This window comes from Hakea prostrata, chromosome 2 (assembly GCF_041222555.1).
Source record: "Hakea prostrata isolate BN-2017 chromosome 2, UWA_Hpros_2, whole genome shotgun sequence".
NCBI classification, from domain to species: domain Eukaryota; kingdom Viridiplantae; phylum Streptophyta; class Magnoliopsida; order Proteales; family Proteaceae; genus Hakea; species Hakea prostrata.
This window is the reverse complement of record NC_142601.1, coordinates 15,446,499-15,472,459: the sequence shown is the minus strand read 5'-3', so window position 1 is coordinate 15,472,459 and position 25,961 is coordinate 15,446,499. Positions and strand designations below refer to the sequence as shown.

At 38.5% G+C, this 25,961-nt stretch overlaps 1 protein-coding gene across 1 annotated transcript; it reads left to right on the top strand.

Moving 5' to 3' along the window:
- The first annotated feature begins 205 nt into the window (after positions 1–205).
- On the top strand, positions 206–2,033 carry LOC149023870 (cytochrome P450 86A1-like). Its single transcript, XM_089142855.1, has one exon. The coding sequence runs from the start codon at positions 247–249 to the stop codon at positions 1,816–1,818; it is 1,572 nt and encodes a 523-aa protein (XP_088998981.1). The 5' UTR covers positions 206–246; the 3' UTR covers positions 1,819–2,033.
- The last annotated feature ends 23,928 nt before the right edge of the window (positions 2,034–25,961 follow it).

The following is a 25,961-nucleotide window of genomic DNA, read 5'->3' as shown; positions in this document are numbered from 1 at the left end:
ATTTCAAGCAATTTCGTGTGTCCAGTGAAGTTTTTTCGCATTTCTTGTCAACCAAACTGAGACTTTCATCTCTTTCTTAAATATTTTCTCAACAACCCTTCCCTAGCTCTCGGTCTTGAAGTAAACCCAACTAATTCATCTTCAAAACATTATTGCTATATATAATCTCTCCTATCGTCTTTTTCTTCAATCTCCACTAGTCACTCTACGATTTTCTATTCTCTGTTTGTTTCAGTAACCCTAAACATGGAGGCCTTTCTTCTCTTCTTCCTCGGCTCAGCCGTCTTATCTGTATATTTCCTCTGGTTTTATTTCCTAGCTCGAAAACTCTCGGGTCCAATTGCCTGGCCAATTGTAGGGAGCCTACCCGGTTTGATCGCGAACCGGTTTCGTGTTCATGATTGGATAGCAGAAAACCTTCGACTAACCGGCGGTTCTGTAACTTACCAGACTTGTATCCTGGCTCTTCCTTTCGTAGCTCGCAAACAATGCTTCTTCACAGTCACCTGCAACCCTAAGAACATCGAACACATACTAAGAACCCGGTTCGATAACTACCCAAAAGGTCCAACCTGGCAAGCAGCTTTTCATGACCTGCTAGGTCATGGAATTTTCAACAGCGATGGCGACACATGGCTAATCCAACGCAAGACAGCGGCGCTGGAGTTCACAACTCGAACCCTCCGTCAAGCCATGGGTCGTTGGGTCAACCGGACTATTAAAACCCGGTTCTTGCCCATTCTGGCTCAAGCAGCATTGGACCACTCTCCTGTAGACATACAGGAATTGCTGCTTCGCTTAACTTTCGATAACATTTGTGGACTCACCTTTGGTAAAGACCCTAAAACGCTCTCGCCTGAGTTACCTGATAATCCGTTTGCTCTCGCGTTTGACTCGGCCACCGAAGCGACTCTGCAAAGGCTTCTCTACCCGGGTTTCTTCTGGAGATTTAAGAAGGCTTTAGGAATCGGATCAGAAAGGAGGCTCAAAGAGAGCTTAAGAATCGTCGAGAGTTACATGATGGAAGCATTCGTAGCACGCAAGGAATCGGAAACACCCTCAGACGATTTAATTTCTCGATTCCTCAAGAAAAAGGACGTTAATGGCGATTCCTTCCCCAGATCGTTTCTCAGTTTTATTGCTCTGAACTTCGTTCTTGCCGGCCGAGACACTTCATCCGTTGCGATGAGTTGGTTTTTCTGGCTTGTCATGACTCACCCACGAGTGGAAGAGAAGATTATCGATGAGATATCAACGGTTTTAAAGAAGACACGTGGCGATGATCGAAAGAAATGGATGGAGGAGCCGTTGGTTTTCGAAGAAGTGGATCAGTTGATTTATCTGAAAGCAGCGTTATCCGAAACGCTTAGGTTGTATCCGTCCGTGCCCGAAGACTTCAAGTACGTCGTATCGGACGATATTCTACCCGATGGAACAGTCGTGCCGGCCGGTTCGTCGGTTACTTACTCGATTTATTCAGTGGGAAGGACTAAAGCCATATGGGGAGACGATTGTTTGGAGTTTCGGCCGGAACGGTGGATATCGGCAGACGGAGAGCGATACGAACCGCCTAGAGAAGGTTATAAGTACGTAGCGTTTAATGCAGGACCGAGAACATGTTTGGGGAAAGACTTGGCTTACCTGCAGATGAAGACGGTGGCTGCGGCGGTGTTAATGCGTCACCGGCTATCGTTGGTTCCCGGTCACCGCATTGAGCAGAAGATGTCTCTGACATTGTTCATGAAGAACGGGCTGCGTGTCTACGTACACAACCGATATCTCGAAGGGGATACCAATACCGTTACATGTTCTACTTAGTCATGAATGGGAAAATTGGTTTGTTCATCCCTGCAACTGCTAATTGTGGCAGAACTGAACGGCAATTGTCATTTGCTTTGTTTTTTCTTTTGTTTTTCTCCTGATTCACTTCGTTCATTACATGTTGTAACGTAATCAGTCATGTCATGCTATATACGTCTTCATAATAGAGCATTTACGCTAGATTTTTCTATAATATATACACATATATACTAGTCCTATGATAGTAGGAATGAGCTATGCAAGTTATGTAACTGTTTTATTATAGAAATGAAGTCGTGCTTTTTCATGATAAAAAGAAGAATATATATATACACCACTCTATAACACCCCAATCTTCATGTAAGGAGAAAGTCGTCATTGATCAAGGATCGACGTTACTTAGGTAGTGAACCAAAATACACTAAGAGGGTTTTCCATAGACAATGTGAATAATAAAATCCACCAAAACTACAAATGATCGCAGCGGAAAATATTCAAATATAAATCAAAATGCTTCCATGAATTGTCTCATAATTTTAATAAAATCCAAGTAAAGGTCTAGAATCCAAGATTTACAACTAATAGGAAATTTCAATATTTATCTATCCTAAGAGATGTAGTAGACATGATCTTGATCTTCATCCTCCGAATATCCATCATCCCTCTGATCAACTCCATCATCTGTAGAAGTAAGGGGTAAGTTTCGAGAAGAAACTTAGCAAGTACAACCTAACACATATCAACAGTTTCCTTTCTTTTTATATTTAATATTTAATTAAATAGAATCTTATACAAATAAAATTAACTAACCTGTATAAATGAGAAAATAAAGTCATGATATGCCCAATGATATGAATGAAACTCAATGATGCCAAAAAGATAGAAATAAGTCACACCCTCATTGGTCTAAGGTCGATAGGATGTCCCATACCGTTACATGGCCTGCGCGCGTTACACAGCCCAACATCCATCTACCCTAACCCAAATGTTTCCAAACTCAATGTATGTTTCATGCCGTTACATGGCCTGCGCGCGTTACACAGCCTTAACATACATTCTCATCCAAAAACACAACTACCACCTCTCATGCATACATGGTCTAAGGTAGATCGGATGTCCCATGCCGTTACATGGCCTGCGCGCGTTACACAGCCCAACATCCATCTACCTTAACCAAATGTTTTAGAATCAATGTATGTTCCATGCCGTTACATGGCCTGCGCGCGTTACACAGCCTTAACATACATTTTCATCCAAAACATCTACTAACTCAACATCACACATAATGCTAATATGACCATGACATGTCTTGATGAATCATATGCAAACAATGCAAGATCATATGAAAATGATGAATTTTGGATATAGTCCATTATAAAAATCAATGCATAATACAATAATAAATAACCCAATAAAACACAAATATAAAGATACATTCATGCTTAGAGAAAAGATTAATAAATTCAAGGGAGAGATTAGTTATTGATAGATCATAATAATTTCATAAAATATAATCTAAAAGAATACATATTTATATACTCAAAGACAAGATACTAATAAATCAAGATAGACAAAATCTAAAACGTATTCATACTCAAAATCAAATTATTAAATCAAAGAAATAAATCATATACCAATAAACTATATTAAACGTATTAATAATCAAGATAAGTTATAAATTCAATAAAAGAATTAATCACTAAGAAGTCACGTAAAATTATAAATTAGATCATAGAAAAAGAAGACAATAACATATTGAAAGTGTGAAGGTTGTACTTACCATGGAGAAATCACAAAAAGAATATCACCCTTCGATAGAGGGTCTTCAACGCTCTAAATTATCTTCTTCTTTTCTCTGCACCCTTGTCTTTCTTTTCTATTCTTGCTTAACCAATATAGGCTCTCAATTCTCTTCTTTAATATACCACGTTCTCATCATCTTTCTTCTCTCCCCTCAATATTTCTCGAGATTCCTCAATATTGTCTCTTCCTAAACTACACCTAAATCCTCCTAAACTCCATCAATTTCTCTCTCCTCTCAATATTCCCTCCTCTTAACATCCATTTCTCTCTCCTCAATATTCCCTCCTCCTAACCTCCATTTCTCTCTCCTCAATATTCCCTCCTCGATTCCATCAACCATCTCCTCCTGAATTCCCACGTTTTCCTTATATTCCCATACTTAGTTTCTCTCAATACTTGATTCCCTCAATATTGGATTCCTCTTTTTATTTGATTACATATTTTATCTCTCATGCAATATTTGATTTGTCTTTTATTCCCTATTTATGCATATCTCCCTATTTATGCAATATTTTCTTTATCATTTAATCCTCTTTTTATTTGATTACATATTTTATCTCTCATGCAATATTTGATTTGTCTTTTATTCCCTATTTATGCATATCTCAATATTTTATCTCTCATGAAATCTTTCTAAAGTAGATCCGGATGGGGTTAAAACAATATCAAAATGTGTAATATAATATACGTAGCTATGCGGCATTGAACCCTGGACTTCTTTCTTAATTCAACGTGCTTGTTAACCGTTTAGCTTATTCTCAACCGGTGATTGAATTTAGCAAATAAATTCTAGTAACTATATTAATCCCATACTAGTTCGGCTTTTAATGGTAATTATTTGAATATCAATACAAAATGCCAAGACTACCCCTATGCTTTATTTGTGGGTGTTACATTCTTCCCCCCTTATAAAAATTTCGTCCTCGAAATTTCGATCATAGAAGATCTGGAAGTGTAGAGAGCATACCTAGTTACTCAAAAATCAAAGAGCATGAAGGCTCCTTTTGTACATTTATCTATCAGTCTTTTGATTCCTCAACTTCTTCATTGCGAAAGAGATGAGGATGTTTGGTCCGCATATATTCTTCCAGCTCCCATGTTGACTCAGAAACACAATGGTTGTTCCAACGTACCTTCACATACGGAATGGTACGCTTATGCAACACTTGTTCCTTACGGTCTACAATCTCCATTGGTATTTCCTCATAAGTCAAGTTCATGTTTAGCTGGAGTGTTTCATAGCTCAGAACATGGGACGGATCTGCCACATACTTGCGAAGCAAAGAGACATGGAAGACATCATGAACATCCGATAAAGCCGGTGGTAGGGCAAGTTGATAAGCAACTATTCCAACTTTCTTTAGAATTTTGAAAGGTCCAACGAATTTTGGGCTTAGCTTGCCCTTCTTCCCAAATCTAATTATGCCTTTCATGGGTGAGACCTTCAAGAACACCCTGTCGCCAACTAAGAGCTCCAACTCCTTCCTCTTCATATCTGCATAACTTTTTTGACGATCTTGAGCTACCTTCATTCTCTTCTTAATCAAACTAATCTTCTCTTGGGCATCAACAATTAAATCTGGACCAATCACCTTTCTTTCCCCAACCTCATCCCAATATAGTGGAGAGTGACACCTTCTACCATAAATAGCCTCGTAAGGAGCATATCAATGGTTGTTTGATAACTATTATTATACGCAAACTCCACTAGAGGTAAGTATTTCTCCCAACTCCCTTTAAAATCTAGCACACAAGCCCTTATCATGTCCTCAATGATTTGGTTCACCCTTTTTGTCTGCCCATTTGATTGAGGGTGGAAAGTGGTACTGGAGTTCAACTTGGTGCCCATTGCTTCTTGAATCTCTGTGCCTTTGCTCGTATCGATAGACTATAGAGAAAGGTAGCTAGTTTTTCAACAATCAGACCCATCTGTAGACTTTCAATCTCCTCTTTCAACTTAATTTGAGTGGTTAACATTGCTGCAGACAAATCTTGTGATTTTCGACTGAGTGCGTCTACAACAACATTTGCCTTGCATGAGTGATACAGAATATCACGGTCATAACCTTCTACATTGCCTCATGTTTAAATCTTTCTAAGTAAACAAATACTTCGGGCTCTTATGGTCAATGTTATAAATCTATATATATATTTTTTTGTACAAGTAACGTCTCCAAATTTTAAGGCCAACTCAAGATCATGTGTCAGGTAGTTCCCCTCATATTCCTTTAGTTGTCGAGAGGCATAAGCTATAACTTTTCCATTTTGCATCAAAATAGAAACTAAGCCTTTCAATGATGCATCATTGTAGATTGTCATTCCTCCTAAGGCTGAAGGTAGGGCTAGTACTGGGGTGGTTACTAACCTAATCTTTAATTATTGAAAACTCTTCTCGCACACTTGACCACACAAACTTTGTTCCCGATTAAGTAAAAAAAAATCACACTTGCTAAATTTGGCATAGAACTACTTCTCTCGAAGTTTATGTAGTACAATTCTTGAATGATCCTCGTGTTCTTCTCTGCTTCTAGAATAAACTAGGATGTCATCAATAAAAACCACTACAAACCTATCTAAGTACTCTTGGAATACCCAGTTCATAAGGTCCATAAAAACTACATATGCAATGGTTAACCCAGATGGCATCACAACAAACTCGTAGTGCCCATACTGAGTTCTAAAGGTAGTCTTGGGTATATCCTCTGCCCTTAATTTTAGTTGGTGATATCCTGAGCAAGGATCAATCTTAGAGAACACGCTTGCCCCTTGTAATTGATCAAAGAGATCATTTATTCGAGGGGAAGAGTAACGGTTCTTGATGGTGACTTTGTTCAGTTCACGGTAGTCTATGCATAACCGCATTGTCTCATCCTTCTTCTTCATGAACAAGACTGGCGCACCCCAAGGTGATACACTAGGCCTAATAAAACCCTTGTCCAACAAGTCCTGTAATTGCTCTTTCAATTCTTTTAGTTCTGCAGGGGCCATTCTATAGGGCGCCTTTGAGATGGGTGTTGTACCAAGAACAAGGTCTAAAGAGAAATCAACTTCCCTGTCAGGAGGTACTTCCGTGACATCAATTGGAAAAAAATGCATTAGGAAAGTTTCTCACTACCTCAATGTCCTCCACATTCCTTTCTTTCTTCTCTTCTACAACGGCAGCTAAGATAATTATCTAAGCTCAAAATATTAACAAATAAATAAATTTGTGATATTATTTTGAAAAGCTTCAAATTTTCTGTTTTGTTGTTTTCAGACTAGTTTTAGTATAAAATACGTTATGCTCTGGATACCACTCGATACAACCCAATCTCCATGTAAGGAGAAAGTCGTCATTGATCAAGAATCGACGTTCCTAAGGTAGTGAACCAAAATACACTAAGAGGGTTTTCCATAGACAATGTGAATAATAAAATCCACCAAAACTACAAATGATTGCAGTGGAAAATATTCAAATATAAATCAAAATGCTTCCATGAATTGTCTCATAATTTTAATGAAATCCAAATAAAGGTCTAGAATCCAAGATTTACAACTAATAGGAAATTTCAATATTTATTTATCCTAAGAGATGTAGTAGACATGATCTTGATCTTCATCCTCTGACCATCCCTCTGATCAAGTCCATCATCTGTAGAAGTAAGGGGTAAGTTTTGGGAAGAAACTTAGCAAGTACAACCTAACACATATCAACAGTGTCCTTTCTTTTTATATTTAATATTTAATTAAATAGAATCTTATACAAATAAAATTAACTAACATGTATAAATGAGAAAATAAAGTCATGACATGCCCAATGATATGAATGAGACTCAATGATGCCAAAAAGATAGAAATAAATCACACCCTAACTGGTCTAGGGTCGATAGGATGTCCCATGCCGTTACATGGCCTGCGCGCGTTACACAGCCCAACATCCATCTACCCTAACCCAAATGTTTCCAAACTCAATGTATGTTCCATGCCGTTACATGGCCTGCGCGCGTTACACAGCCTTAACATACATTCTCATCCAAAAACACAACTACCACCTCTTATGCATACATGGTCTAAGGTAGATCGGATGTCCCATGCCGTTACATGGCCTGCGCGCGTTACACAGCCTTAACATACATTCTCATCCAAAACATCTACTAACTCAACATCACACATAATGCTAATATGACCATGACATGTCTTGATGAATCATATGCAAACAATGCAAGATCATATGAAAATGATGAATTTTGGATATAGTCCATTATAAAATCAATGCATAATACAATAATAAATAACCCAATAAAACACAAATATAAAGATACATTCATGCTTATAGAAAAGATTAATAAATTCAAGGGAGAGATTAGTTATTGATAGATCATAATAATTTCATAAAATATAATCTAAAAGAATACATATTTATATACTCAAAGACAAGATACTAATAAATCAAGATAGACAAAATCTAAAACGTATTCATACTCAAAATCAAATTATTAAATCAAAGAAATAAATCATATACCAATAAACTATGTAAATCATATAAAACGTATTAATAATCAAGATAAATTATAAATTCAATAAAAGAATTAATCACTAAGAAGTCACGTAAAATTATTAATTAGATCATAGAAAAAGAAGATAATAACATATTGAAAGTGTGAAGATTGTACTTACCGTGGAGAAATCACAAAAAGAATATCACCCTTCGATAGAGGGCCTTCAACGCTCTAAATTATCTTCTTCTTTTCTTTGCACCCTTGTCTTTCTTTTCTATTCTTGCATAACCAATATAGGCTCTCAATTCTCTTCTTTAATAACCAATATAGACTCTGAATTCTCTTCTTTAATATACCACGTTCTCATCATCTTTCTTCTCTCCTAAATCCTCCTAAACTCCACGTTTCTTTCACCATCTATATATATATATATATATATATATCGTTAAACAGACACATGACGAGATTTATGTAGTTCATCAATGACAATGTTTACATAGTTGATAGTTCATCCGGAGGTTAAATCGATCATCCATGCCAAGTAGAGATGGTATATAAAAGACAAAGAACCATGTACAATCTAGCCATTTTCTATCATTGTCAACTCTTTTCAGAGAGCATAAATCTAAAGACAAGTAAAAACCTTATTTCAAAGACCAAAATGCCTTTTTATCCAAAAAAACTCAAAAGATCCAGATATGATTTGCAAATAGTTTGGGCCTACAACTAGTGATTTTGAAGAACATAAAATTATGAATAAGACTCTTGTCTATTTAGAAATGGTCGATATCAAAAAACAACCATTGAGTGTGTTTAGGTCATCAAACAAGATTTGAAACATTTTTACATGGTGAAAATTAGTCTTCACTGCAACATATATTTACATGGTTAAAATTATAAATTAGGTGAATTATACTGATATTTTGATAGAAAAAGTAAATTTTCAATGTTGAAGCAAAATTAAAGATATTGATATAAGTTTGTAGATAAGAAACACCTTAAGGTGGAAAGAAAAAAGTTGGTACGTTGAAAACCAATTCCCAAGTAAATTGGCTGTAAAGAAATATCTAGGCCATACAAGTTTCTTCTTTTTATTAATTTTTGTAGCTCTATTCATGGAAACAGTGACAAGCTATACCGATCTTATTTGTGGCTTTTGAGCTTCAGGGCATGTTTGCAGGAGCATCAGCATTATCTTCAAATTTCACACAGGTTTTTTTGAGTATATCTTGAAATTTCGTGAAGTAAGCAGAAGCAGGAAACATCATTGTCCAGCAACTGTTGTCAAGTTCGCTTATGGCTTTGCGACAAGAAGATCCAAGTGTAGAAGGAACTTGGTTATTCCAGAGAAACTGACCTATCTGCTGCACACAGCCTTGTATGCTATGAATGGGTGACCAGCATGTCTCTGCCTTTCCAATCCAACCAGGTGGTAAAGCCCTTATGAAAGGATTCCACATTGAAGGGGGACCTCCTTCTGTTGGTATGTGAAAAGGATTCTGTACCGAATACTTAACGTTTCCTCCAGCTATTTCTCTGCTCCAAGGATCAAATATTATAGGTAGACCTTCTGCTGTTGAAGTAGCAGTGACGGTTGCCATGCTTGTGCATGCAACAATCAAAAGCAACCCAGCTGCTATAATTCCTCTTGTATTCATCTTTGGCTGATAGAACTTGAAGCGAGGTTTTGAGATGAGGGGTTCTGAGGAGGGTGGGAAATTTATAGGGTTCGCTTGGAAACGGTATCTTTTTCCATTAATTCTCAAGCAGTTTCTTCGTGCTATTAATTTCCTTTAAATTAGAACAAAACAGAAGGAGATCAGCAAAGGCAACAGTTTCAGAATATCCATTAATACCCAGTTAGACATGCATCTCCATAGATAATCTAAACCCTTCTTACAAATCCTATCATCCCTCATTGCTTTTAGCTCTGAGGTTGCTGAAGTATTGAACTTTTTCTGTGGTCAAGTTGGACGAGCTGGTCCCAACATTAATGCTGAACTCATCCATTAAGCCAACCTGCAGAGAGGGAGAGTTATAAAAAAAAAAAAAAATCAAATGGCACTGCCACTCCAAAATTAAGGCTTCAAAACACAGACGACTCAAAATTAAATTTTCATTCGACACTTAAAACTATTAAATCATTTTTCCCCCTTCATATTTTGATAAAGATATTTTTGTAATTGAAAGAAAATAAACAGAGATTTAAGGTTTTTAGTGAGAAATTGGACTTATATGTCAATAAAATCTAATTTTGGGGTGTTTATGTTTTTCAAATATAAAGTCGGATGTTAGTCCTTTAAGGCCTTCATTTTGATGTGTTGGTGTAATTTGCTCAACTTTTCTTTTTTAACGGATAATGAACTAGCTACAATTTTTAACTCTTCTCATATTATTTACTTGGAATACTATAAAATGATACCCATGATGATAATGTGCAGATCACAATTGCATATTTTTTACCTATCATTATTCATTTTCAACTTTGAGGAATTAATTAACTCGGCAAACACCAACACCTCAAGTGTTCAGATCTTCTTAGAGTTAGGGGTGAAGCCCTATCATATACTTAAATAATTACAAAACTACCTGCTGAGGATGTAGTGTAGCTGCGTACAAGATGTAACTCAGCTTCGAAAAAATTCTTTGTACCATTCACACAATAAATTGAGATTGAAAGAAACCTCTGCTAACAATGTTTGGAAAAAGTCACATGGGAATTGATGATTTTTTTTTAATTTTTTATCTACGTTTTTATCACAGTTTAACAGTGAAAAAGTTTGTTCTCCTCTTAATTACATGTGAATTTAGTTGGAAGTGTTAGGATTTAGTGAAAATTCTATAATTTCAGCCACTTATGTTTATCTACCAATATTTTTGTCATTGTACATAATTTTTTCCACACCACATAGCCAAATGTTATATATACGTACATAAATGTTAAAATGTTACTTTGAATGTACTTTTGAAATAAACTATTTTATTCACTTAAGTAGAAACTTGTGGAGAATAGGACCAAGGGGAAATAAGAAAAAATGTCAAGTTCTATTTACAGAAGTTGTTATTCCGGTGCTTCCATAGAGAGATGTCAAAAGTGAATGAAAACAAAATAAAATTATATGAAGATGTCAAGAATAAATGATGCATTGGAAATAATCCCCCGCCCCTCCACGTACCCTCACCTCTAGAGAGAGAAAAATTGATAAGAGGAAAGGGAAGGCCATATTGATATAGAAGAACGAATTGTGGATATAAATAAGAAGTCAACCTAATTACCTCCTAAGGGCTGAATTGACGTGATTTCAAGCTTAATCTCTGATTGACATAATGAAATATTCGATTCATAAATTATGATCAAGAGGATTAAGTTCTATTGCAGCAGTATTGTACTTAAAAAATTAAGGGTAATTTTCATATGGACCCCCTGAGGTTTGGTCTATGTCATTTTTAGTCCAAAAAAACTGAAACTTTGCATCTGCCTCCCCTGTACTATAGAAAAAATCAATTTAAGGACAAATTATCACTTCTATGACAAATTTGCCCTTATTCTTTTTTTTTTTTAAATTTAAACAAAACATGGAAAAAATTCAAATTCAAATTCAAATCTTTGAACCAGAGAAATACGATTGTTAGCATTCGAAATCAAAAGAGTTGTTTAAGATTGAAACATCATGCCATTCAAAATCAAAAGAGTTGTTTAAGATTGAAACATCATGCCCTTGAACCTCGCGTCGAAGCTCTGCCACTTGAAGTTAATTTTCTTAACTCTTCGAGCCATGGAATCACATCTTTATTATCGTCGGAAGTTTCAATTTGTCTTCTCCAACACAGTCTTATCTTCGAGCCATGGAATCACATCTTTCTTATCGTCGGACGTTTCAGATTTGTTTTCTTATTGTCTTTCGCCATGAACCGGTGTTTAAGGTCATGATACTTCTGTTTACAATTCTATGGCGTCAGAAGACGAAGCGAAGAGAAGTGTTTCGGTTCGATCTGTATTTCCATAGCCACAGAGTCCCAGCTATTGTTCCATGAAGATTAATGGCACATGCCAACAACAGCTTCTCCCAAATCCCCAATGATTGCTTCACAACATCTTCGACTTTAGCCATGGTTTCTCATATCTGACGCTCCATCAACCTTTCTGCAATTCGTACATAATATTTTTTTTTTCAAAACTAGGGTTTTTCCCTTTTTATTTCTCTTCGGATTTCTCGTCACTTAATGAAAATTTACCTTTTCAAATCCTTGAATCTTGTTTCCACTTACCTGAGTTTTCTTTTCAAATCCTTGAACCTTGTTTCCACTTACTTGAGTTTTCCAAAGTAGCCTCGTGAAGCAAGAGAGCTTTAAGCTAGGGATTCAAAGTTAAATGAGTTGAATGAAGAAACATTCAAGTGTTTGATGTTCTTAGACGGTTGCTTTGTGGTGTTTCGGAAGAACTGGATTTCGAGAATCACAAATGAATATTAACTTAAATTTTTTTTTTCATTTTTATTTCCTATGTTTTTTGTTTAAATTAAAAAAAAAGGGTAAATTTGTCATGAAAGTGATAATTTGTCCTAACAATTGACTTTTTCTATAGTACAGGGGAGGCAGATGCAAAGTTTCAGTTTTTTTGGACTAAAAATGACATAGACCAAACCTCAGGGGGTCCAGATGAAAATTACCCAAAAATTAAAAGTCTATTTGAACAATTCTCTATATTTGTAGCAAAAAGTTTGTCATTCTAATGGTAGGAACAGTGTTGGAACATCGAATGGAGTTCTATAACCATGGCATAGAACGGGGCCATGAAAGATTCAAAGGGTTTGGCCCTTCTCCAAGGAGAATGTCTCTCAGGAGTGTCCAATGAACTACCATATTTAGCCACGTGGAAGATATTTATCTAACGCTTATGATAAAAACCCTATCTCAGCAACTAAAACTTATTCCTTTGCTCAAACCAGATGAATCGCACCTTCCCCTTCCTCTCCATTGATCCCACAACTTTCAGCTGCGAGCTTTCATCTTTGATGGCAACCCCTCTCCTCTCTCAATGATGAGTTCGACAAGTGTCTAATGCATTCCCCTCCAAAAACTCAACTACATTGTCATTTGTTTGTCAATTAATAACGGTAGTTTTCAAGCTGCAGGTTTAGAAGCATTAGGCTTGCAAAAAGAATGTAGAGGAAAACAGAATGTCAGATTATGTTTTCTTATATAAAGAAGAACAACAGTTGCTGATTAATCTAGAGCTTCTTGTTCCTATCCGACCATCAAAGTAACGGACAAAACCTAGCCAAAGATTTTCTATATGGAAGAATAAGAGGAGTTGGAAGCAGGGGAAGAAAAGGAGTGGTGGAGACTTTTGGAGCGTAGGCATAAAATCCACAGCGAGGACGATTCGTTATCTGTGGATCCACTCCTGCATTCCGAACTGATAAGATACGGCAAGATGGCTCAAGCCTGCTGCGATGCTTTCAATTTCGATCCTTCTTTGAATGCCTTAGAATGACTAGGTTGAGCCATGAAGATGGTCAGTGGCGGACCCAGGATGCAATAGTGGGGGGGCCGAAGAATGAAAGCCAATAACTTTCCTATTTGGGGTCCCACCGCTAAATTATTTAATTAAATTAAAGAATAGACCCACATATATTTTGTGGGACCCACACATATTTGAAAAAAATGATAAATTATTGATAATGGTATTTTTTTTTTCGACAAAATATAGGTAAAATTAAAGCAACAATATAAAAAAAATATACACATGACTTCAACCCTGAAAAGTTAAATGCAAACCAAAATTTTCATTGGTAGGAGATGTAAACCAAAATTTTTTTTAGGTAAGAGATGCAAATCAATGGTAGTTAGTTACCTACTAATTATAGACATTTTATTCAAAATACAAAATCAAATAACAAAAATTGCAGAAGAAATAAAGAAACATAGAATATAAAATCAAATTAAAAGGAATAACAAAAGAAAAGAGCAAAAGAAAGAAACAATGAATAAATTGAGAAAGAGAAAGAAACTTAATTGTGGGGTAGATTTTTTTTCAAATTTTCTTAAGCCACGATTATAGAAGGGGAAGAGAATAAATAGGAAAAAGAGAGGATAGAGGAGAGGAGATAAGAGAATAAATAGGGATTGAAGAGTTAGTTTTTAATTAGAAATAACATTTTGATTTTTGAATACCTAATAAGATTTTTTTTTCAAAAATTTCCTTTAACCCACGTTTATAGAAACATAAGAGAATAAATAGGAATAAAAGATGAGAGAGAAGAGAAGGGAGAATAAATAGGGATTGATGGATTAGTTTTTTATTAGGAATGACATTTATACCCATCATTTTACTTTTAAAAATTGTTCACAATATTGGGGGGGGCCAAATAGTGACATTTCACAAGTGGGAAGAGAAAAAACCGGAAAAATTAAAGGAATTAGGGGAATATGGATAAAATTTTAAAAAATCCGGAGGGGGGGCCATGGCCCCCTCCGGCCCCTTCATAGGTCCGCCCCTGAAGATGGTAATTGGGATTTTAGAGGAAAGGGGAAGCTGGGTTTCCATCGGGTTTGAACAAAGGAATACCCAGTTTGAGATGAGTTTTAGTTGCTCAAATAGGGTTTTTATCAAAACCGTTAGATAAGGATCTTCCACGTGGGAGATCTGCTTCCTGGTGAAGAGCCAAACCCAGATTCAAATCACTATTTTGGATCATGTACATCATCCAAAACATACTGAATAGAAATGGGTATTGCTTGAAGGCCAAGAATACAGTTGATCAAGGTTTGGTTATTATACTCCATAATAACACGAGATAGACCATGGCATTACAGCTCCATAAGACCCTGTCGGAGCCCAATTGCTTCTCCATGAAGGGCACCTAGACCAAACTAGAAGAAGGACAAGGCTTCTCCATACGGCAGAATCATATTGACAGACACTAGATCCAAATCATCAGCAGCCACCAAGGTGTGGAACTAAACCAAGGTTCAAATTCAAATTAAAAAAATTGAATAAATGATACAATGTGTTGCCAAACCATGTTTGAGACTTCAGAGCTTGTACACATCTCATGAACCAGGGTCAACCGTGATCATCTTAGTAAATTGCCACGCTCACACACTCTTCAGAAAATAGTTTTCATACTAGGCGCTTGGCATTTCTCGGAATGTAGTCTTCGGACTAGCCGCTCGGCACTCTCCAAAGAATGGTTACTGGCCTATTCACGTGGCAGTAGTGTCATTCTAGAGACGCTACTTGTCAACTCCTCAATTTTATACTGGTCGGTAAGATCACAATGGGTATGAAGCTATCCTTATATAACTATATGCATGCTAGAATATTAAATTCAGCATTTAATGCACCATTCAGCATTTAATGCACCATACCTATGCATTTAATGACTATGCTTATCAAGAGATAAGCCAGCAAGCCAAAATCCCCTTGGGCATTGTTTCCCGCTGTCTTGTTGAGAGTTCCGAATGAGACTTGCCACATCTAGAGTCAGCTTTTGACAAGGATGTCTGCAGACCTCGTAAAGAGTACCTCAAACTAGTTGCTTCACGCCCAAGCCTAACCTTCGCTTTGGTTTTCCTCTTAGGAACTGGATCAAGCCATACAACAACTGTCAACCATCTTCTTGATGGTATCTTCTTCAACTATAAGAACAATAATACAAACCTTTGTTTTGTAAGCCAAGTTAAACCAGCATTAACTTCTGCACCTACCCAAGAGAACTTCATCTCTTCAGGCATGTACTCCTCCCTGTGATGAATTGTGTTATCCAAATACCATCGGAGGCGACTTCCCGTCCATAGAGGCAACCCACTCTCACTTGGTTATTTGTTTATAGATCCTTGGCTCAACATGCCTCTTGGCTGAACCAGAGTTGGAAGATTTTGGAACAATATTTAGCACCGTCTATGGGATAGAAATCTTTTCATTCTTTCATATACTTTCTATCCATGAGTAACAATAGCAGGAGAAAATTAGACAACGTTGGTTCGATGTCTCAAGGATGTGGACGTGGTGGTGGAAAGAAAAAACCAAATGCTCGAAAGGATGATACATCCAAAGATGCTCCTCCCTTACCACCACGTGAGGTGCAGGTCGTAGAGCAAGGAACTACTTTGAATTTAGATCTTCCCTTGCAGGGAATGACCTCAACTTCCGTATAGAACTCCGTTTAAGCCCAAGCCCTAGAACGAAGAATAATGGAGATGATGAGCTACTTCCAGACTATGATGGCCCAATGTAGTCAACTTATACCCCTTAGAGTCCTACCGTGGATCTTTCAAAAATAGTGGAATCCTCCCTTGTCAATTAGCAAGACAGGACCTAGGGAGTTGGAGTAGCTTTGCTCCCCAGTATTTTTGCTAGAGTCCAAGAGGAAGAAGAACAAAGGAGAGAAGGAGACCATTGTTCAATATTTGATAGACTGGGAGCACCGCCTGTCAAACACTTGATCCCAACTGGAGCTATAGTGGGAGGTCACCAACCTCAGGAAGACAAGAAAATCTAGAGGGAGCATAGTGCACAGTCAAATGCTTCGATGAATGTTGATGTAGATCCTAAAAAACATCTTGTTGGAAGGGACGGGAACCTCTACTAGTAGATCAAAGCCATAAACGAGCTGTTTATGCCAGCTGGACTAGAGAGTCCCAGACGAGACGCAGTAGGTACTTACACATGACTCGTTCAAATCATGGTGGCTCCTTTGCGTTTGGGTTTTCAAACCCCTTCTTTCACATTGTATAATGGAACCGCAAATCCCATGGTGCACATTAGTCATTTTAATTCTATTATGACTATGTGTGGCGGAGAAGATGCTATCAAGTGTAGATGCTTCCTATCCTCCTTGACAACCCTAGCAACAACCTGGTTCTCTCGTCTGCCTAGACATTCCATCCACAACTTCAATGAACTAGGCTACACTTTTGCTGCTTAGTTCAAAAGTGGGATCAAGAAGGAAAGGACAGAGGACAATCTCTTGGCATTGAGGTAAGGCCACTCTAAGTTCATCCGAGACTTCATAGCACGCTTTAATGACGTGTATATCCTGAAAAAGGATCTTGATGACAAGGTGGCCTTCATTGCCTTCAAGAGAGTAGTGATCACCAATGAAAGTTTAGTAGCCTCCATTGTGCAGAAAAAGCCCAAAATTCTAGTAGAGCTATTGGACTTGAGTTATGAGATGGCCACAATGGAAGAAGTCCTGGAAGCCAACAAAAGTACCTACAAAAATGAAGGAAAATCTTACAGGTAGAGTGACCGAGAGGAAACTCTAGCAAAAGGCCCTCTAAGAAAGAACAAAGGAATAAGCAGGAGTGGAGGAGCCGCCGAGTTGATGATGAAGTCAAAGAAGCCTTCACTCCATTGAATAAGTCACGATTTGCCATCTTAATGCATCCGAGACCCTGGTTTCCTCAAAAAAACCTAGAAAGTTACATGTCGGGACAAAGAATAGCGACATGTTGAAGTACTGTCTTAATCAAAAAGACAAGGGGCATCATACCAACGATTGCCACATGCTAAAAACTGAGATCAAAAAGTTGATAGTCAGAGGCCATTTGGACCAGTTCCTCAAGTCTAGGCATATTGGAGATAGATCCCCTCAGAGAGGAAGTAGGACTCTGCCAAGGGAAAGAGAAGATGCTCAAGGGACGAGGACCTCTCTAAAGTCGATACTATCTTTGGGATGTCCACTCTTGAATCACTTTCGCAGGCTAAGAGGAACACCAGATTTGAAGGCACTGTCGAGCCCTCGAAGAGTTTTCGGTTTACACATTGTGATCCCATAACCTTTCAGAAAAGGAACTTTGATGATTCCATACTCATCAAAGTCAAGTTGAAAAATTATATGGTATACCGGGTGCTAGTGGATACAGGGCTCGTCGCTGATATCCTCTTATTGGAGGCAATCCGTCACTTCAAGATTGATAAAGAGTCCTTAATGCTAAATGGAACCCTACTTTATGGATTTCTGGGAGTTCCACCACCTTGGAAGGTAACATTCAGCTTGATCTTACAGTTGGCATTTATCCTCGATAAGTGACTTTGCCAACCATGTTCATGGTTGTCCTAAACATTTTGGAGTATAACATTCTTTTGGGGAGACCAACTTTGAGTGCACTAGGGACCTTAGTATCACCCCTGCACATGATGATGAAGTTCCCCCTTGATGAAGGGGTAGGGATGTGCAAAACTGATCAAAGGCAGTCTCAAAATTGCTATCTCTACTTCATTAAGAAGCAGCCATCTACACCAACTAGTGGATTGACATTGACTGTAGAAGTTTGAGATGATCGAGATGAAAATCAAGTGCAGAGAGGAGAACTTGTCGAGGAGCTGCAACGAGTTTCCTTGAGTCAAGACAATCCCTCTCGAGGAACTATGATCGGTTCCAAGCAAAGTGAAGAATTCAAGCACAAGCTTCCGGCATTCTTGAAGTAAATTATGATGTTTTTGGTTGGTCGGTAGAGCACATGCCCGAAATTGACTGATAAGTTGTCGAACATAGCCTCTAGATTAACAAGAGTGCCAAGCTCGTTATCCAAAAAAGAAGGAACTTCTCAATTCAGAAGCATCGCATTATTTAGGCAGAGGAGAAACTGGAGAAGTCTAGTTTCATCCAACCCATTGAGTGTCCAACTTGGTTAGCCAACATGGTAATGGTGAAGAAAGCCAATGGGAAGTGAAGAATGTGCACGGGTTAGATTGATCTTAACAAGGCATGTCCTAAAGACTACTATCCACCTCTGAGGATTGATCTGCTGATTGATGCCATTGCTTGGCACAAGGTTCGACCCAGTAAAGAAAGTTATTACAACACAAACATGCCGTTTGGTTTGAAAAATGTTGGAGCTACATACCAGAGGGTAGTTTACAAAATTTTATGCAAGCAAACTGGGCGCAACATGGAAGTATATGTTAATGATATGTTAGTCAAAAGCGTAAGTCGAGGAGATTATATCGGTGACCTTGAAGAAGTGATCGAAGTTCTTTGAACACATAAGATGTGCCTCAATCCAGACAAGTGTGCATTCAATGTTTCTCTTGGGTTTCATGGTCTCGGAAAGAGGCATAGAAGCCAACCAAGAAAATATCAAGGCCATCCTTGAGATGTAGTTGCCAAGGACTATTAAGGAAGTATAATGCCTCACCGGAAGAGTGGCCGCCCTCAATCACTTCATATCCCATTCTAGAGACAAGTGCTTGCCTTTCTTTAAGGCCTTGGAGTCCCTTAGAGCAACAAAAGGGGTATTATGGAACAAGGACTACCAGAGAGCTTTGGAGGATATCAAAGAAAAGCTAAGTAGCTCACGTCTTCTTGCTTGTCCAATTCCTGGAAAAGAACTTTTTGCATACTTGGCAACTTTCCCAATGTTGTAAGCTAAGTTTTAATCCAAAAACATGGGGTCATCCAAAAGCCCCTTTACTATGTTAGTCATGTTCTGCTTGAAACTAAACTAGATACCCTGAGATAGAGAAACAAGCTTTAGCCTTGATGGTTTCCAAGAAAGCTCCAACATACTTCAAGTTCACCCTGTAATAGTTTTGACCAACGCATCTTTGAAAAAAGTCCTACACCATCCAAACCTAGCAGGTAGGATGGTGTCTTGGGCAATTGAACTAAGTGAGCACCAAGTCGACTTCAAGCCGAGAACTGCAATCAAAGGTCAAGCCTTGGCTGATTTCTTGGTAGAGTCTTTGACTAGATGGACTTTGGAATCAGAGCCTGAACACTCAATGGAGGTTTGGACACTTTTTGTTGACGGGGCAGGTAACGTAGCGGGAAGTGGCGTTGGTGTAGTGTTGCAAAGTCTTGATGGTTTTACCATCAACTATGCCTTACGTTCACATTTTTGGCAACAAACAATGTCGCCAAATACAAAGCTTTAATGGCCGGACTTCACCAAGCCAAATCCCCGTGTGTCAAACATATGAAAGTATACAACAATTCATAACTTATTGTGAACCTACTAGAGGGAATGTATGAGGAGAAGGAAGAAAGAATGACTTGATGCTTGACCAAGATAAACGAATTGAGGATTCGCTTCCAAAATTTCACCATCACTCAAATTCCTAGGGGAGATAATGAGAAAGTTGATATACTAGCCAAGCTAGCATCAGCAGGGTACGAGGAGATTAAAACCTCAGTATATCAAGAGACTCTTGAACCAAGCATTAAAGAGTGGGAGCTGATGGACATTGATGAGGAAGAATCATCATGGATGGATCCTTTGATTTTCTACCTCAAGAATGACCATCTTCTCGAAGACAATGAATAAGCTCGAACCATCAAGCAAAGGGCAACCAAGTTCACTCTAGTCGAAGGAGAATTGTACAGGAGATCAATTGAAGGACCTCGACTAAAATGTGTGGGCCCCCCAGGTGCTCATTACGCTTTGGCCAAAGTGTATGAAGGGATATGTGGATGTCATATGGGGCCTAGAGCTTTGGCATTTAAAATACTAAGGCACAAAATCTACTAGCCAACTATGGTGAAAGATGCAAGGGACTATGTGTGAAGCTGTAAGCAGTTCCAAAGACACTCTCCAATCTAGAGAGCCCCTCCTTGTCTCCCGACTTCCATTTTGAGCCCTATTCCTTTTGGTATATGGGGAATGAACATTTTAGGTACTTTCCCTCCAACATCTGCTAGAAGAAAGTTCTCGATCGTGGTGATTGATTACTTCACCAAGTAGGTCAAAGCAGAGCCAGTTGCATCTATCACCAAGAAGCATATGGAGAAGTTCACTTTAACCAAAGTCATGTACGAGTCTGGGCTTACCAAGATTTTCCTGATAGATAATGGCATACAATTTGACAATCCAACCTTCAACAATTTCTACAAGAAGTATCACGATGACTTTCGCCAAGCCGTAGTCGCTTTTCCTTAATGCAATGGTCAAGTCGAAGTCACCAACATTACTTAACTGGATAGAATTAAACGATGATTGGATTAATGTGGTCGGTGCGGTGGGTTGAGCAGTTGCATAATGTCTTATGGGTGTATAGAACCATCGTAGGAACACCAACTAGAGTAATGTCTTTTAAGTTATCTTATGGCACTGAAGCCTTAGTACCAGTAGAGGTGTTGGCAGGTTCACTCAGATCAACTCATTATGATGCAGAAGCCAATGAAGAAGGCCTTAGGGACAATTTGGAGTTCCTGGATGAAGCTCAGGAAGGAGCACTTTACAAAAACATAGCCTACTTAAAGAAGACTGTCAAATACCAGTCCATTTGAAATTGTAGAGAAGGTGAGACTAGTTGCATACCGATTAGCATTTCCATCATCTTTGCCTGGCGTGCATGATGTGTTCCACGTTTCTATGCTTCGTCACATAGAGAACCTGAAACACCTCTTACCACAAGTGTCACATCCCCCTCAGCCGGTACCCTACCTGGAATACCTGGAAGTGTGATCCACAGCCCTGAAGATCAAGTTTAGGGTGATCATATCCCACATAGCACAATAATATAATCAAGAGCAAGAACAAATCATTGTATTAAAGTAAATTAAGAAACAATCAAGTTTGGATCTCAGAAGGATTACAAAAGAATATCAGAGTGTAGAATAAAAGACACCAATCAAGGAGATAATTGTAGAGTATAGCGGAAAATAACTCTAGAGACCAATGTAGAAGGTAGATTGAATGTAAGATAATACAACTGAATAAACTACGGAAAATAAAGAAACAAAGAGGTCAAAGGGTCAAATCAAGTCTTCCATCAATTCCTCTTCTTCTTCTTCGATCTTCGTCTTCTTTAACTTGGGCTTATGCATTTGCATCTTTGGATCTTCATCTAACTCTCGATCCCAACGAAGAGCAAGAAGGTGCCTACTACTCTATCAATAGGACCCACCAAAGTGTTCCATACCGGTGTATGGGTCGTACCATTGGTCACTAGCTTCTCCCACTGTGTCCGCAATTGTAATATATAAGGAAGGGTCCTCTGTACTGGTACACGGGATCTCTTCTGAACCTGCAAGGTCATCCAAAACATATCTCCTGAAGGGTGAGCTCAAAAGAACTCAGCAAGCAGTTCAAACACAATTAACAATTATAAACAATCACAATCTCAAGAACAAGATCAAGGCATGAATGCAAATGATATGAGACAGTATGCAAGTATGCTTCTAACTCTATATATGTTGGTCTTTATTGGCAGACATGCATTAAGATAAATCACCATACTCCTCTGGGTAGGTCTCAAATCACTCTCCCTCAACCTTCCCGGTCTTTTAGGTTCTCTACGGTAATTGGGTCAAGGCATCCTTCTCGGACATTTCATGGCTGGGGTTTAAGTCACCATTATCACTCACCACCATTGGTATGAGTATTGGCGCATGCAAGGGTTAATCTTAGCCCAATGCAAGTCATCTACTGAGTCATATCTACTTTAGGGTCAGATACGTCCATTCCTCGCTTCCTGCGATCATTTCCTGTATATTTCCCCCTAGAGTCACAGTCTCCTTCCTAGCTACGTAGACTCTTAAACCTATTGGTCATCCACACATAATAAACGGGAAGCTCTTGTATCCTCTAATGCTTCCCGACTCTTGAGCACCCACGAGCCCAAGTCTATTACATGCAACCCTACCAATGAATGACCCCCACAATGTGATTTATGTCTTTTCATGAGTTGGTTACCGGTCTTGAGTGCCCACAAATCGCCATTGCTGCCACGGGTCACTCGGTCTTAATTCCCCTTCCAATAGGGTTAGATATGACAGGGTTTCCCTAGCCAAGCACTTCTAGACCAATCCTAGGTATGTCAACCAGTAAGTCAGGAAAAGTGTCAAGGGGCACCATAGGAAAGCGTCCCATACCACTTGCACTGGTGTTCAATGACAGAAATACCAAAAGGGCATTCCCCATTTCACAACCACAACCTAGGCAATCACATCACATCATGATTCCATACATATCACAATATAACCCAATTCATATTCACATCATTCATAATCAATAACAGTATATAAATCAAATCATAAATAGCCTACTATAATTGCAGAAGTAAAACAATATGGAAAAGAGTTCTAAACAGTAGCTAACATATGCAAACGCAATCTAACAACATATAGAATGCAATTATATCAAATGTGAGTGAATGTACTCACCTTGTATTCGAATTCTTAAAATGGTAGACACGCATTAAGTTATACACCAGTCTCCTCTTGGTGGTCTCGTCACTCTCCCTCACGGCACTCAAGCACGTCTTTTGCGTTCCCTGCGGTAGTTTAGTCAAGTCACATCAGACCGTGGTTGGGGATTAGGTCACCATTCTCTCACATCACCATTGGTCTGAGAACTTATGCGTGTCAAGGATAACCCTAGGCCAATGCAAAGTCTCGTACTATATGTGGTCCGAATATCTTCTCTCATGCCTAGTGCCCTTTTGGTCCAATATCCTTCCCTACCTAGAAACAGCATCCTCAACGGGAGACATTTGTTGGATCCCACTTCTTAACCCTATGGTCATCCACATATGTTGGGGTGGATGCCTCTCATGGCACTCAAGCCATTTTTTGGATGCCCATGAACCCAACTCTAACATATGCACTCCTACCATCTCATGATGATAATGGGCCTGCTTGATGCTCACAGGACCCAACCACTATCATCACAAGTCGCTCAGCTTCAATACCCCTGCCGAAACGATAGTAGTACTCAAGGGTTCACTAGCCAACACATTTAAACACTTAATGACCATGTACCTATGTCTAAATGAGTATATGGTCGCCAGGGTAATATGGGAAAATCCACAACCCTAATCGGTATATAGGTATAGGTGGGCAGTGTCCTACCATCCAATCCACACATACACATCATTTCAAAATCATCATTCAAGTAAATTGAATACTAAATAAACATAACACCACATTACCTTCCGTTAGCGCAAAGTCACACGCAATTCATAATAAATATAGAATATCAATGTAAATGAAGATTTAAACAACACTAATAAATACACAAGATATGACATTATTTTTTCTTCACCTGTTAATGGCAATAATACTCTTCAAAGTCCCAAGAGATTCACCAAAGAGGGTGCAAACATCTCAAAATAAGCCTTGAAACATGAGAAATCAAATGAGCAACAATCGAGGATCGGCCGAGGGTCAAGGGGGCCAAAACACACACCTAGCATAGGGGGCGGTTGAACAAGCCTCCTAGGGTCATCGACCGCCCACCCTATGGCTATGACCAAAATGGTTGATTTATACTCCATTTCGAAATCAACTCAAAATGGAGCTTTGGGGTCTTCAATAGAATAGTAATAGGGTCCCCAAAACGCCTTTCAATCTCCCCAAATTAGTTCCTAAATAAAAAGCCCCAATTTAGGCTCTTTGTGTCTGCCCACGACGTCTTTGAGGTCCAAAACGATTTCAAATGCAAAGGATTGCATGAACCAACGTTCAATGGGGTTGGGAGACATAAAAGGAGGTAGAAAGGAGCATTCAATACTATCCAACATCAACAACTACTACAACATAGCATTCATTGTTCATAGATTCCTTCAAAAGTGAGAGAAAAAGAAGGGTTTCATGAATGTCTTACCTCTACACTTGTTTATCACGATGATTTGTGATGCGATGCTTCACCACGTGCAAGGAATCCAACAAAGTCCAAGGTTTTCTCCACTCCCAAGCTCTCAGTCCCACTCTAACATAAAAATTGTGTTTGAGAGAGGAAAGAATCATAAAATAGGATTTTAAACCCGAAATCCCAAATCTTCCCCGAAACTAGGTAAGTGGTCGATCCAAGTGTGCAACCACCCCCAATCGACTAGCCCTATTTCTTCTTCATGTGAAGGATAATTTTGACGGGCTTTGGAGGGTAGAAAGGTCTTTTCAAGGCCTAATCAATGGTATAATTTACCTTGATATTTAAGTCCTCTAACATCAATTTTTGGGCATGCCAAAACCTCCTTTTTATGCCTTTCGGACTGACTTTCTCTCTCCTCTTGAACTCCATTAGAGTGATCGGGTCTTCATCATGGTCATCCACTTCCATGGGTCCATTTTTGAACCTCCAGGGTCGACTTGAATGGTCCAGAGTTGTCGCCTACTTAAACTTTGGGTTCGTGGTCCTAAAAGTGGTGGGTTAATGGGTTAGGATTCTAGGGGATTTCACAACACCCACCTTCGCTATTAAAATCTAGAAATCCTCATATCTTCTTTTTACACTCCCATCAAAATCCAAATGGGAAAAAATTAATGAACATCAGAATCAAGTTCCTAAAAAAGTCGGTAGCCTTTAGAGAGAATTTTGAAAAGGGCTTCACAACAACAACATGATCAAGCTCTTGAAAATCTCCATGACCAAAATCCTTTTGATTGTAGGATCCAGAGATTATCACCATTGGCAAAGGGTTTCTTCCAAAGGGTTTGATGATGTTGTTAATGGAGGAAAATTCAAATCTTAAAAATTCAGCGATTATTGTTGTTGATGATGCAAATGACTCTATTATGAACCAATGATGACGATGAAATTGAAGTATTACATCTCTACAGGTAGACTTTGCTTGACTGAATTTTATCTCTTATAAGAGAATAGAAAGAATTCATACAAAATTTTATCTAATCTCCCCCAATTTTAGTTAAGTTGTAGAAAACAAAGCTTTAAAGTTCAAAATTGAATCATTGTAAAAACCTATTAAGGACCAGAAAAACAAAACAGACAATTTAGAAGATCCCTAGAAAAATCTGGTGGTGGTGGTGACAAATGCAGCAATGGTCGCGGTGGTGGCGGAGGTGGATGGCTAGTATAAGGAGGAGAAGGAGAAGAAGGAGGAGGCAGGGATGTCAAAGATGGAGGAGACGATGGAGGAGGTGAATGAAGAGGGCGAGTGAATAACCATGGGGGAAGTTATGTAGTTTA